The sequence below is a fragment of the Nycticebus coucang genome, chromosome 10 (assembly GCF_027406575.1).
Source record: "Nycticebus coucang isolate mNycCou1 chromosome 10, mNycCou1.pri, whole genome shotgun sequence".
NCBI lineage: Eukaryota > Metazoa > Chordata > Mammalia > Primates > Lorisidae > Nycticebus > Nycticebus coucang.
This window is the reverse complement of record NC_069789.1, coordinates 101,531,663-101,546,881: the sequence shown is the minus strand read 5'-3', so window position 1 is coordinate 101,546,881 and position 15,219 is coordinate 101,531,663. Positions and strand designations below refer to the sequence as shown.

The window sequence follows — 15,219 nt, the reverse complement described above, 5'->3', positions numbered from 1 at the left end:
GCTGAACCAAGCATCTTAGAGAAATTTTTAAAAAAAAAATTATAATAATCAGAACTCTTAGCTCTGACAAGAGTCCAGGACTGAGTAAGATCTCAGACAAAAGAGCTGGTTTGGTTTGTGTATTTTTCCTTTCCATTTTATATCCTCACCACATTTAGGCTTCTGTCACGGATTGAATAGGGTTATGTTTCTGCTTATTATAAAGCTATACATTAGAAAAAGACTCAACCATATATAGTCTCTAATCTTGACTTTCCCATTTTGAAAGTTTGTGATTTGGAAGAATCTTCCTGCACATCCATTGGCTTTAGTATTTCACTTGTAAGATAATAGTCATCCTATATACTTCCTAAGGTTCTTTTAAGAATCATGTAAGAGGCTGACTCTAAAAGTTCTTTATAAATTGAAAAAATCTATAAGGATTTAGAAACTTTTAGCATTGATATGAAAGCCCAGTTTTGCCACCATTGCCCACCCCTGCCATGCCCCTGCCCATGGACATAGTGATACCTGGGGTTTAGGGAAAGCCCCAGGGAAGAGAAGAACCATCTTCTCAATGCTGACCATGAGCTCATGGCAGCCAATGAGAGGTCAGAGCGCCTATAATGTACCCTGCTTTAGAAGGATTAATAACAGGAAGAAGTATATCTGGGGAGAAAACTTATAAATATTCATGAGACCTACAAGTCCTACTTTTTCTAAGGAAAGTTTTTTGGGCCACAAAGCAGAGAGAAGTTCCTGAAACTTCCTTTTTCTTTCATTCTTTCCTTTTCTTTCTGATTTTTTTTTTAAATTTCAGATGAATATGAAGTCACAAATGTTTAGGTTACATTGTTCTCTAAAGTAAAGTTCAAGTTGTAATTGAGCCCTTTACCCAGAGGACATGCTGAACACCCTCACATTGTGCACATTAGGTGAGAACCTGCCAATCACCTTCCTTCCCCACCCCACCACCACTCTTCCTTCCTCTCCCTCTCCCTTCACCCTTGTGTTTTTCTCTCCTGTGGCCATGTAGTTGTTTATATATTGGTTTTGTATTGGTAGAGATGGAGTCTCTCTCTTGCTCATCAGGCTGGTCTCAAACTCTTACCATCAAGTGATACTCCTGCCTCTGCCTCCCAGAGTGCTAGAATTTCATATTAGTATTTAGTACATTAGATAAAAATATTTAAATAGGCAGCTGGTATGACCATTCTTCACACTCTCCTCCATTTTTAAAAAGTCACTTCAAGGTGAGGAGAAATGGCTTAATTCTGAGAGAACAGTCTTGTCACTTGCCTTACATAGTAAGTCAGTCTGATGAATGAAGAGTTTCTTCAGCAACAACAGCCCAGGACCCCTGGTGTTGCTCCAGGACGGGTCATCTGCCACCTCCCCGTGGTCTATTTAAGGTTACAGGGTTGGGACCAGTCCTGCCACCATATTCACTAATCACTCTTAGTCCACAGTGTTATATACAGTGGATTGGCATCCCGGACAAGGGGCTAGAGAGCAAGGTCTCTTATTTTAGACAAGGGTCTGGAGCCAAATGACTCAGAATGAAGAACTGAGAAGTACTTGACATGGATAGAAAGTCCAGGTTTGATCCGCTTGAGACATATTTTTGTGAGAAATTTTCTAGTTTCTTGAGTACCACAATTTACTTTTACCTCCTTGATTATCCTCACTCTAAGCTTGAGGAAGTTGTGACTAGAAGACAGATCTGGGAGTTCAAGCTGCTAACTAGCTGTGGGATTGGTCCGCATGACTTGCCAGTCCCTGAGATTCTACTTCTCATGTCCTTTTCCCTTGGAACCCAAGTGTTTTGTTGTGTATTACCTTGTCATTCTGTTCCTATGTGGTGATGACCCAGGTAGAAATGCAGCCCCTGAGGAGGTCCCGTGCGCCTGTTTCCTTCATCCTCCATGTGCTGCTCTCTCCCCTCACTGTGCACCTCTGTGCATCTAATACCATGTTTGTCTCAGCCCTGTGTAGTCTGATATTTTTTTTTAATTTCAGAATATTACAGGAGTACACACATATCTGCTATTTATTCATTCTCATGTTCTCACATTCTTTTCTCTTTCTCTCCCTCTCTTGCTGTTTGTTGTCCAGGGAATAACTCACTGCAACTGTGAACTCTTGGGCTCAAGTAATCTTCCTGCCTCCAGCTCCTGAGTAATTGGGACTACAGGTGTGCAACACCATGCCCAGCTAGGTTTTTTTGTTTTTTGTTTTTCTATTTTTAATAGAGATAGAGTCTCTCTCTTGTTCATTGGGCTGGTCTTGAACTCTTAACCTCAAGTGTTCCTCCCGCCTCAGCCTCCCAGAGTGCTAGGATTAAAGGAGTGAGCCATTGCATCTGGCGCTCATTTCCTTTTTGATAGTCATACATCTCCTACTCCAAAGGAATGAGGAACATGAAGTTAGAGCCTGAGTATTTTGTGTACCCCCAAATATGGCATTTATAAAGATGCCTTTAAACATTAAGGTATATGAAATACTTCCTACTATGCTAGAGAGTGACTACATATATTATAAAAATGATTAGAATAGAAGTAATTCACTCTAGATCCATCCAGGGGGGATGCTTCCATCACCTCTGATGTCTTACCAAATTGGTCTAGACCAGCCTATAAAGCAAATTTTTCTCTCCCTGATTATTGTTCTAAATTGGCAAGCACAAAGTATCATGAATTTGCAGTAGTTAGTGGCTGGTTTTCTGAAACTCAAGTCAGTAGCTCCCTAATGACTTGACAAAGTCCCATGGCCAACTCTAGAGTGGAGACCCAAATAAAAGACCCACCTCGTCAGAATGTTAGGGAATTGAGAGCTTGAAGAAAGACTCTTCTTTTTCCTTCTTCTCATTAAATGGGAAATGGTGATAAGAGTGGTTCCTTAAACCTAGAGGTGGAAGCTTTATGTTGAGGGTGGCAAAGGCACCTGCCAACCTCAGTCCCCAGAAACATCTGGGAGTGGCTTTCTGCCATGGATTACCTGACTAGCTCAGGACTGTTACTTACCATGCCCAGATCTCCACCTGGGGCTGCCACCTCCACAACATTCCCACCCCAAACCTTTTCCTCTATAAATGTGCCTGTGATAACCATCTAACTCACTTGTATATTTCATTTATGGCATCTATGCTCTTTGTCCTCTTGAAAATTGGAATGGCACAGTCGAACTTTCAGCCCACCCTGTTACTTTCCGTCTTCCAGGTGTCACTAATGGTGGGGGGCAATCTCTCAACAAGGCTGTGCATCAGGCTGCAGCTGAAGTGAACTGGCCCACAGGGTATATTTTGAAGCAAAAAGAATGGCTTCTTGTGAATTCTGAGAGAAATTCAGATTTTAATTTTTGAACAGTTTCCAAGAAGATAATACTGCACTTCTGCCAAGTAAAGTGAGTCACAATAAATACAGCTCAATAAATAGATGAAACTATTTTTAAATTAAAACATAGGCCACTGATCTGCCTTTACTAGAATTTATCAAGGATGAAAAGTGAGGCTCTCTGCTATGTCAATTACTCTTCTAGAAATGGGATCTTAAGATGTGGTAAGTTAGAATCCCCGTAAAGCAGACTCTGAGATATAGGTGTGAACACAGCAAGTTTATTAGGGAATGATCTCAGCATCTACAACAGTGAGGGAGTGAAGGAAGTAGGATTAGGCAGAGAGAGAAGTCAAAATGGGATGTAGTCACAGCAGAAACTGTGACCATCTCACAAAAGAGAGCTGTGGAACTGGGAGAGACCTTCACGACCATCCTAAAGTGAGGCAATAATCTGAAGCAGACAAATCATTGAAGGCCATGTATCCCTGGAAAGGGAATGTGACCTTTCCATTGGAGGAAGCAGCTCTTTGCAAGGACAATTTTTGAAGAAGGAACTCAACCACTGTGAGCTGTCAGCACAAGGCACTCCCAGAGCTGAGGGAATGGTCATGTGGGTGTGGAAGGGGTGCAATCCAGTGACATGCCACAGCACTCATGAAATACTTCTGTTAGAAGACAGGTGGCATTGACCATCAGACCTCTGCACAATAGATTTTACCTAGATTAAGCAGAGCTGCTAAGCACATTTTCTAATTTTTTTTTTTTTACCAATTTCACAGAAATGCACTATCTCTATCATTTCTAGAAATCTAGAAACTAAAGCAAAGATATCTTTTACCCAGTCAGACTTCACATGACAGTGTTTCTTTGCAAAGCAAAACATGGTAACTTGACTTAAAGGATGAGTTCATTTCCACTGACTTGTTCCACCCTCAGCACCCAGAAGACTTCGTGACATCCTCACAGATGACATCTTGCTTCTAAAGGGTCATTCCATCAGATCAGATGGATTCTGGATACTGCAGGAACTATCTTTGCGACTCAGGGCTTGCTGCCCCTCAGTGTTGAAGGCCAGAATGGAGAGGAAGGATGAAAGAGATGGGATCCTTCCATGCAGCAGACCGTACACTTTTACCTTTTGCGATACTCAGTCATGAAGTGCTATTTTAAAGTCAGGTTTAACATTATGAGTACTCATGAAGAAACTTCTAAAAATTTCCCCCAGAAGCCTTCAGAGCTCACTGAAAAATTTTTAAGTCACTCTTCAGACTTCTGTTCCTTAATAATTTTTTTCTGAAGTTGTATTTAAAGTGCTTGTGTTTATAAAATTATTTCAGAGAGTTTTACATCTATCCTGCAAAAGAAACTATACTTTAGCTTGTCCCCTTCCAACATCCATCCTTTTTATTCTTGTATTGAATGTATGCAATGTTTTGAGCTTTTCAGCATGATCTCTTTTCGATCTGAATTTTCTCATGTGGGCACCTCAGAACTGAGGACCTCCCATGTCTGTGTTCCCTGTAGCTGATGCTTTTGTGCTTTCCTGCATTTGTATCCCTAATTCCTAGCTCATCTGGGGCAGTGCCATCCACCTGGAAGGGTGCTTCCAGCTTCTTCAAGTTTTCCCAGGCTGTGCTGGGCTATGAACAAGCACCAAAGACAGCTCACAGGGAAGCCTTCAGTGTCCACAGAAATGTATGTGCATGTGTGCCTTCTCACTAACCTGTAAGAAGGTTGCACAAATTACTCCAGCATCCTTACCAACAATAGAAATGTTTTTTTGAGGTGGGTTCCAAACCCTGTGTTCATTAGCTTTTTAGAACCCTGATGGACTTCGTGTCTCAACAGAGTTGTGTAACCTGTAATATTGTTAAGAGTGTGAGTACCCATGTGTGACTGCACCTGGGTACACATAACCTAGACATGCACATGTTTTATCTACATTCTCAAGTATATGCCAAGCAATTTTCTGACCGCTCTGGAGGAGGGCACAGGGAAGCATGACCTCTTCAGTTTCATCATCAGTTTTGCCACACAATTTAATTTGGTCTAGTATCCTTGATCTCATATTTAAAGACATTATTAAAACAGCAGTAAAGATGAATATACATTTATAACTCAAATAAAAATCATTCACAACCTCTTCTCACTAAGGGGAGAGGGACTTTTGCCCCATGGCTCTGTGCAAGGCATCCTTGACCTCCTTGTTCCTCAGGCTATACACGACGGGGTTCAGCAGGGGAGTGATGATGGTGTAGGTCACTGAGATGAGTCTGTCCTGCTCCAGGGAATCCTGGGACTTGGGCTTGAGGTAGATGATGGAGGCACAGCCATAGTGGATGATAACCACCGTGAGGTGGGAGGCACATGTGGCAAAGGCCTTCTTCTGACCCTCAGCCGATGCAATCTTAAGGATGGTGGAGATGATGAGGACATAGGAGATGAATACCAGACCCATGGGTAGGACAAGAACACAGACACTGACAACAAAGTTGATGATCTCATTGACAGTGGTGTCTGTGCAGGCCAGCTTTAGCAGGGGTCTCACATCACAGAAGAAATGGGAGATGACAAAGTCCCCACAGAAGGGCAGGCCAAACACAGATGTTACTTGAACAATGGCCATGCTCAGGCCAATTACCAGTGACCCAGATGCCAACTGGACACAGGTCATCTTACCCATGATGACTGAATAACGTAGGGGGTTGCAGATGGCCACATAGCGATCGTATCCCATGGCTGTGAGCAGGAAGCAGTTGTTGATGCCAAAGGTGAGGTAGAAGAAGAGCTGAGTGGCACAACTTTGGGAGGCAATGGGGTGATGAGGATTCAGGAGGCCAGAAAGCATACGGGGAATGATGGCCACAGTGTAACAGGTCTCAGAAATGGACAACATGCTCAAGAAGAAATACATGGGGGTGTGGAGGTGACGGTCCAGGTGAATAATGGTCACAATAATCACATTTCCAGAGAAAGTCAGCAGGTACAAAGTTAGAAAGACAACAAAGAAGATAAGTCTATGGTGCCACTCAAAGCTGGAGAAACCTTCAAAGAGGAACTCAGTCACAAAAGTGAAATTTGACTTCAGCACTGAGATAGATCTAGGTTTGTAAGAGCTGGGCAAAGAAAAGAAAGGTATGATAAGGCAATCATGAAACACAGTAGGCTGGACCAAGGCTTTCAGGAAAGAGTATGTCCATCATCTAAGCAATGCCCCAGACCCCAGGGTCACCAGCGTCCAGCTTTTGACCTATTGCTCAGAGTCCTCACCTTGGCTCACCTTTGTCTTTGGTATTACAGCAGGTTGCCCTAGGATTCCGGGTTGAGAATGAAGAGATGAGAGGGAAAATAGAAAACACATTAAAAGAGATTTGTAGAAACAACCACCTGATTTTAATTTTTTTGATTATATACCTAAAGTGTGATTGCTGGATCATATGCTAGTTCTATCTTTAACTTCTTGAGAAACTCCACAGTGGCTGCACCGTTTTGCATTACCATCACAGTGTACAAAAGTTCCAACTTCTCCACATCCTTGCTAATACTTGTTAACTGTTGATGACAGTTCTTTTGATACTAGTCATTCTAACTGCTGTGAGGTGATGTCTCATCGTGGTTGTGATTTGCATTTCTCTGAAAATTAGTGACGTTGTGCATCTTTTCATGTACTTGAATTAAAATCCGAATCTCAAAGATATATTTGCACTTCCATGTTCACTGCAGCACTGTTCGCAATGGCCAAGTTATGAAAATAACCCTGATGTTCATTGAAAGATAGATGGGTAAAGAAGAAAATGTGGTTTACATGTAGAAAGGAATGTTACTCAGCCTCAAAAAAGAAGGAAATTCTGGTATTTGCAGCAACATGCATGAAAACAGAGGATCTTATGTTAAGTGAAATAAGCTAGTCACAGATGGACAAATATTGCATGATTCCACTTATGCAAGGCACCTAAAATACTCTAATTCACAGAAGCAGAAAATAGAAGGGTGGTTATCATGGGTCCCAGAAGGGAAATGGGGAGTTGTTGTTCAACTGGTATAAGGTTTCAATTATCCAAGATGAGCAAGTTCTGGAGATGTGCTGCACAGAATAATGCTTATAGTCAACATTACTGTATTACACACTTAAACATTTGTTAATTTTTAAGAGGGAAGATCTCATGATAAGTGTTTTATCACGTAACAGAACAAAACACAAAGGGATAACTTATACAGGTGATAGATATGTCTGTGATGTTAAATATGGTGATGATTTCATTAATTAAGGTGATGATGTATACATACAGCCAAACTCATCAGATTATATACATTAAATATATTTAGTGGATTTTTATATCAATTCTATTTCAATAAAGCTGTTTATAGAAAGAAAGACACAACTACCTGGCCATTGAAGAGATGGGTCTAGTTCAGGGAAGAAGCAGGTGATACATGGCATGTGTCCAGATCTATTCTTCCTCCTCAACACATGTGTGAATTAATCCCCCAAGGTGCCATAGAGAAACGGTGACCTAGTAAGAGATGAATCATATTAGAGACTGTTATCCTTTCAATATTGCCAGTGGTATTCAATACCAAATACCCTGTGAGAGTTCTTTGAATGAGTTCTCCTCCCCATAACACTAAATTCTAATCTTCACTTCCCTGAGCCCTATGCGCCTGTCATCATGGAAGACTAGAAAAGGCAGCATCTGTGCTGTCTCTTCTTCCTGGAGTTCCTGAAACACATATCCTCTAAGGTCATGAAAATGGACTTGATAGGACATTACAGTATTTAGTTCATCTCCTTGAATCCTAGCCAAAGGCAGGAAAGAGGACAAAATGAATCTGAAGCCCTGTCTCTTCAGACAGGGAATGCTTTTTCCCAGTGTGAGAGCAAAGACAAAATTCATTTAATCAGAGAATGACCAAACATCCTATTTTTTACTTCAATTATCCTTGCCACCTAAGCCCAATGTCTACTCTTGATAATACCCATCACATTTAGCCACTACCTCCATTCAGAAAACTAAGAGCCATCTTAATCACCTCCCTTCCCTTTCCAACTCAAAGACAATACCTCCCCAAATTCTCTTCTGTCTGTAGTCTCTATGCTTTCTACCAACACCAGACTCCACCACCATCATCCTCTGTGTTCACTGCAGTGGCCTCCTAAATAATCTCCCTCATTCTGAATGACCCTAGTCTAAGGCTTCCTTTCAGATGTTGTTATTATATTCTTTTAAAAAACCTATTCTGGGACTGCATAAATTACTTCAGTTCTTCCTCAGGATTTTAAGCACAATATTCAAACTCATTTGTAATTGAGTATGGTGATGTTTCACAGAGTCACGATGAGAATTAAATGGGTAAATGTATTTGAAGAGTTTAACCTAGCACTTGGCTTAATAATAATGATTTTGTTGGGCGGCACCTGTGGCTCAGTGAGTAGGGTGCCAGCCCCATATGCCGAGGGTGGCGGGTTCAAACCCAGCCCTGGCCAAACTGCAACCAAAAAATAGCCGGGCGTTGTGGCGGGCGCCTGTAGCCCCAGCTGCTCGGGAGGCTGAGGCAAGAGAATCGCGTAAGCCCAAGAGTTAAGAGGTTGCTGTGAGCCGTGTGACACCACGGCACTCTACCCGAGGGCAGTACAGTGTAGACTCTGTCTCTACAAAAAAAAAATAATAATAATGATTTTGTTGATAGTTATTCCTTTTTATTCTTCACAAATGAACCAGTTTAAGTTTCTAAGAAGAGAAGGGTAGGGGTAGAGGTGCTTCAGTTTAACATTCCTAGATTTCCAAACCAGTGTGTGATTATCCAGCTTGGACTACCTAAGTGCTATTATTTCCTTTCCAATTGCTCACATGGGACTTTTTACACTTTTTGAAAATATTTCTTAAAGTGCATTGACCACATCCATGCATTGCTGCCCATCATGTGCCATCCTAATACAGATATTGATTAGATAGAATATGATTTTCAGTTTTGCTTCTAATACTCTTCCTGAAGATGCCTAATATTTTACTTCTCCATTGAGTCACAGTAGCTCATCTGCAATAACATCTAGATCCCTTGTCTGGGTTATAATTTATAGTTTGAAGCTCATCACTGTAAAATTACAGTTTCCATTATGCTTGCATATATTAAAATTCAACCATATTATTCTTATAACTTAATTGAACTTTATTAACCAGAAGATCTTACTCATTTCTGTGGCCTAGAATATTTGCTTTCTTCCTCCTCCAGATCATTAATCAACTCTAAATTGCTAATGCCCCCGTCCCCCAAAACTCTTTCGCAACACCATTATATAGGAGGCTGTAACAGAAGAATCTACAGAGTGGGACGGGGACATTTAAAACATAGGCAAGAGGAGGATTACTCATTCAGGGTCTAGGAAATGCAGGTGAGATGGGAAAGCTGACAAATAAAAAAAGTTGGGAGGATACAGATGAACAGAAACCTCAAAATTCAGGTAATATTTTTGACTTGAGAGTTTTTCTTGCCTTTTCTTTCTTTCAGAAAAATGACAAAAAATGTGAAACAAGGTTTGCCTCTGACCCAATCATGGATTAGTGCACTGTTAACATTTTCTTCCCCAGAGAAGAAAACTTATTTATCGTGTTGTTTCCTGAATTTTTAAAAATGTCTTGTGCATTTTCATTCTATGCATGCATCAGGTATCACATGTACCCCATAAATATGTGCAAATATTATGTATCAATTTAAAAATAGAAATAAGCCAGGCACAGAAAGATAAATATCATATGTTCTCACACATATGTGGGAGATAAAAGAATTGATCTCATGAAGTAGGCAGTAAATAAGGATTACCAGAGGCTTGGAAGTGGGACATGAATGAAGAGAATAGGTTAATAGGCACAGATATAAAGTCAGATATAAGGAATAAATTCTGGAATAAGCACAGTACAGAGACTCTAGTTAACAATAATTTATTGTATTTCAAAATGGCTAGAAAAGAAGACATGAAATATTCTCATAACCAAGAAATGATAAGGATCTGAGGAGATCATTACTCATTGTATGCATGCATCAAAATCACATGCACCTCATAAACATGTACAATTATTATGTATCAATGAAGAAGCCTTTGAAATCTCAAAAAAAATCTCCCATGCATTTTGATTTTTTTAAACCAGGGGTTCAATGTGTTGGGTAATCACAAAGTGTAAGTATTGTGTCAGTTCTAGGAGGACAAAGATAACCAATTGGTCTTCACTCTCTTGGACCTTAGATTCTTGAACAGCCTTTGGTATAGAAACTAATTTTATGTCCCTTTTCTCTAGATTATTGATCTACATTTCCAAATCTTAGAAATCACATTCTTCCTTACAAGACTCCATGTCCTCTCTCCATCTACAGACTATCACTGGCTATGTGGTAATAGAATATTCTAAAATAAGCATTGTCCACCCCAGCATATAAAGAAGTAAAACTCACCATGTGGCCTGCTTCTTGAGTCTTCTAATGAGTTGCGTTCATGCCTGAATCACACTCACCACTTTGGAAATCTGCCTGCCTGCAATAATAGATTATGGATTTCTACTAATAGTTATGAAATGTTTTCCCAATTTTTGTCAATGCCTTTTCTAAAATCATTTAAAACACATCACTTATTTAACTTTAGATCATTTTATAGAATTAAGCTACTTTGCTGAATAGTCTATGAATTTCCTTATCAGGGGGTCACTGATGTTATATCAAGCAGAGGTATGATTTAATAGGAACTCCACTTTCACTGATAAATCTTTGGACACCACCTACAATGCACTACCTAAGAGGAACTACAGTATTCCGAGAGTAGGAAACAATGCGTTTCACAGTCTTCTTGTCTTAGACCAGAAGTGAAGGGTATAGTCATATTATGTTCTCCTAGACTCTCCTAACCTCACCTACCAGAAGAAGCTCGTCTTTGGGTCACAAAGCACTAACTCTGCCTTGTGTGTTCTAAATAAAGGACTAAATTGTTTGTCCCAAATGTCTGGTATTTCTCTCTCCAAAATAGTACTTATTTTTACTACTCCCAAGTGATCAATAGCAGAAAACACAATCCAAACAGCAAAGTGTCTGGAGACCTCATTATGGAACTCATTTCCTAATCCTGAGAGTAAGACCTTGGAGAGCAAAGTTGGCTTGCTGTTAGGAACAATCTCAGGTGTGAAGAGACTGATTTCCCTTGTTAGGGTGGGCCGAGTCCTGCTAACATTCATGTTGCACTTTCTGTCCATTTCTCTGGTGCCAAGGGAGAGGTGCCTGTGGAATGACTCTTCATACTCGAGAGAATAGAAGTGACAATTATCGGGTAGGTTTACATGTGAATCCTTGATGCCAGGTACACAGAGGGTTGACTTTTAAGTATTCTGAAAGTTTAAACTCCCTTAAAGTCACCAGGTAAAATCATCAACCCTGCCCCTAAATTCTGCTGTATGAGCTTTTTTATCTTCATACTGATCTTTCTCACCTGTGCGCTGCTCATCACATACCCCATGTTCATTTTGGAGCTCCTGGCTGAGTGTGGCCCAAGGCCTCAGCCTTACCAGCTCATCTTTCACATACTAAATCCATCCCATTATCCATGGCCTAACTCAATGTTAATGAGTGTCTATAGTCTTAAAATATGTAAAAGTTGCCCCTCAATTGTCGCCTATTTTTTATTTCAAAATATTAAGGGGATACGAATGTTTTTCTTATATGGATACACTGTATAATGCTTAAGTTAGGGCTTTTGATGTGCCCATCACCAGAATAATGTTCATTATACCCAATGGGATTTTACTACTCACCCCCTTTCACCCTCCCCCTTTCTTGTTGTCAATGTCCTTTATATCTCCTTCTGCCTATGTGTGTCCATTATTTACCTCTCAATTATAATTATATAATTATAATTTAAATGTAATTAATTACATTAATCTTAATTTAATTAAGTCCCATCTATAATTATAATAGAGTAAACGTGATTTTTTTTACTATTCCTAAGATACTTAGGTCTCCAGTTCCATACAAGTTGTTGCAAAAGACATTATCTCATTCCTTTTCGTGGCTGAGTAGTACTCTGTGTGTGTGTGTTTGTATAAATACACACATGCACATATCCCACATTTTCTTAATTTGCTCATGAATTGATGGGTGCTTAGGTTTATTCCATATCTTTACAATTGTGTATTGTGCTGCAATAAACATTTGAGTGCATGTGTCGTCTTGATAAAATGAATTCTTTTCCTTTGTGTAGGTACTCAATAATGGAATTACTGGGTTGAATGGTATGTCTATATTTCTTTCTTTGAAGAATCTCTGTATTGTTTTCCATAGAAATTATACTAATTTGCAGTCCTGCCAACACTTTATGAGTGTTCCTTTTTCTCTACGTCTATTCCAGCATCTATTGTGTTTAGACATTTTATTAATGGTCAGTCTGACAGGATAAGGTTGTGTCTCATTGTGGTTTTAATTCGAATTTCCCCAATGATTAGTGACGTTGAGGATTTTTTATATGTATGATAGCCATTTTCCTATCTTTTGAAAAACTTCTGTTCACGTCTTTTGCCAACATTTTAATGGGGCTGTTTGTTTTCTTCTTGCTGACTCATTTGAATTCTTTGTAAATTCTGTATATTAGCCCTTTATTAGATATATAATTTGTGAATATCGTCTCCCATTCTGTAGTTGTCTATCTATTATGTTGACTATTTTCTTTGCTGTGTTTGCTGTCCAGAAGCTTTTTAATTTAATTAAGTCCCATTTATATATTTTGTTGTTGCTGTGTTTACCTTTGGGGTCTTAGTCATAAATTCTTTGCTTAGGTAGATGTCTAGAAGAGTTTTTCTTATGTTTCTTCTAGAATTTTATTGTTTCATGCCTTACAGTTAAGTCTTTTATCTGTCTTGAATTAGTTTTTGTATATGGCAAGATACAGGGGTTCTATTTTCAGTTGTTACATGTTCCTAACTCAATCATTTCTTTGGATTGATTTTATATTGCTAACTCAATTGTAAGAACCTTTGGAGACTTTCTCATTCATCTTTTGTTCTCTCAGTGTATCTATAGTTACTACTTCTAAAAAATTAATTGGTGGGACCTCACTTACGGTGTATATTACAAGGGTATATGTCAAATCTATTAAGAGTAGAGTATAAATGTCTTAACACAATAATTAAGTAAGTGAGATGAAAGCTATGTTAACTAGTTTGAAGCAAGCATTCCAAATTGTACATAAAATTAGTACATTGTACCACATAAATGTATTAACGTATACAATTACAATTTATTAAAAAAATTAAAAATAAATTTGATAACATTTACAATATAATGTTCTTATATGCCACTCACTATGCAATGTACACATATTAACTCATTTATTCCTAACAATAAACCTATAAAATAGCATTATTATACTCCCTTTTCAGAAGATAAAAGAGGCACAGAGATGTTACATAGCTTACCCAAAGATCCTGAGCTGATAAATAGGAAATCAAGACTTAAACACAGGAAATCCAGATCACAAGTTGTTCTATGTAGGCTAAATTTAACTTAATTTGAAATTGTGTTCAATGGTGGTACTGCTAGTGGCAGCAACCTAATATGGCACCTTGATAATGTTGAAAAAAAAAAAAAAAGCATTAGATTAGTGATTTGATTTACCCAGGTTTTAGTTCTATATTTTCCAGTAACTTGATGAGTGTTTCATTAACTCTTATCTGTGCTTCTGTTTACTCATCTGTGACTGATGAGATGCTAACGTGGTGGTGGTAATAACAGGGATGATCTACCAGCTTGTGCCTTTTACTCTGTGTCTTTGTTTGATGTCATCTCATAATAACATGATGTAGACATATCTGTAAATGCTATTATCCCTGTTTGATAAATGAAGAAACGAGGTTAGTGGGAGAACTTCTCAACCTTCATAATTATGTGAACCAATTTATGCAATAAATATCCTATTGGCTCCACTTCTTTGTAGAAATCTATGACAGAATTTCATTCTTCATTCTTTCCTGTGGGTATAAATTACTGGCAGCTGTCATTTCCTTTCAGCCTGAATAATTCCTCTAATATTTCTTAACGGTTATATCTGCTAACATCAAAGTCAATCTTTGTTTATCTGGGTTCCCTTCATTTTTGTAGGATATTGTTGCAAGAGGTAGAATTTATTATTAAAAAGTTTTCTTTCCCTTTGATAATGTGAATGCTATTTCTTTTTTTCTTTTTTTTTTCTTTTTTTGTAGAGACAGAGTTTCACTTTATTGCCCTCGGTAGAGTGCCGTGGCGTCACACGGCTCACAGAAACCTCCAACTCCTGGGCTTAGGCAATTCTCCTGCCTCAGCCTCCCAAGTAGCTGGGACTAAAACGCCCAGCTATTTTTTGTTGTTGTTGCAGTTTGGCCGGGGCTGGGTTTGAACCTGCCACCCTTGGTATGGGGCCGGCGCCCTGCTCACTGAGCCACAGGCGCCGCCCAATGTGAATGCTATTTCACTATTTCATTACCTTTTTCTTGTTAAGAAGTTAGCTGTCAATTATATCGTCCCCATCCCTTGCATGATGAGTCACTTTCTCTAGTTATTTCCAAGGTTTTATCTTTGTGTTTATTTTTCAGCAATTTAACTCTGATGTGTCTACATATGGCTCTCTTTGCATCAGGATTTCTTGGGCTTCTTAAATCTGTTAGGTTAATGATTTTCATCAAATTTGGGATGGTTTTAGCTATAATATATTCAAACATTTTTCTATCCCTTTGTTCTTCTTCTGGGAATCCCCTATATCTATGTTGGAATATTTTACTTTGTTCTACAAGCCCTCAAGACTGTTCACTTTTCTTCTTTTTTTCTTTCTGTGTTCTTTGGATTGAATAATTTCTATTGATTGATTTTTAAGTTCACTATTCTTTCTTCTACCATCTTAAAT

At 39.0% G+C, this 15,219-nt stretch overlaps 1 protein-coding gene across 1 annotated transcript; it reads right to left on the bottom strand.

The window, feature by feature from the left end:
• Positions 1–5,336: 5,336 nt before the first annotated feature.
• LOC128597400 (olfactory receptor 10J3-like) lies at positions 5,337–6,505 on the bottom strand. The gene has a single exon (XM_053607754.1). It carries the CDS (start codon positions 6,226–6,228, stop codon positions 5,464–5,466), a length of 765 nt encoding a protein of 254 aa, XP_053463729.1. The 5' UTR covers positions 6,229–6,505; the 3' UTR covers positions 5,337–5,463.
• Positions 6,506–15,219: the final 8,714 nt, after the last annotated feature.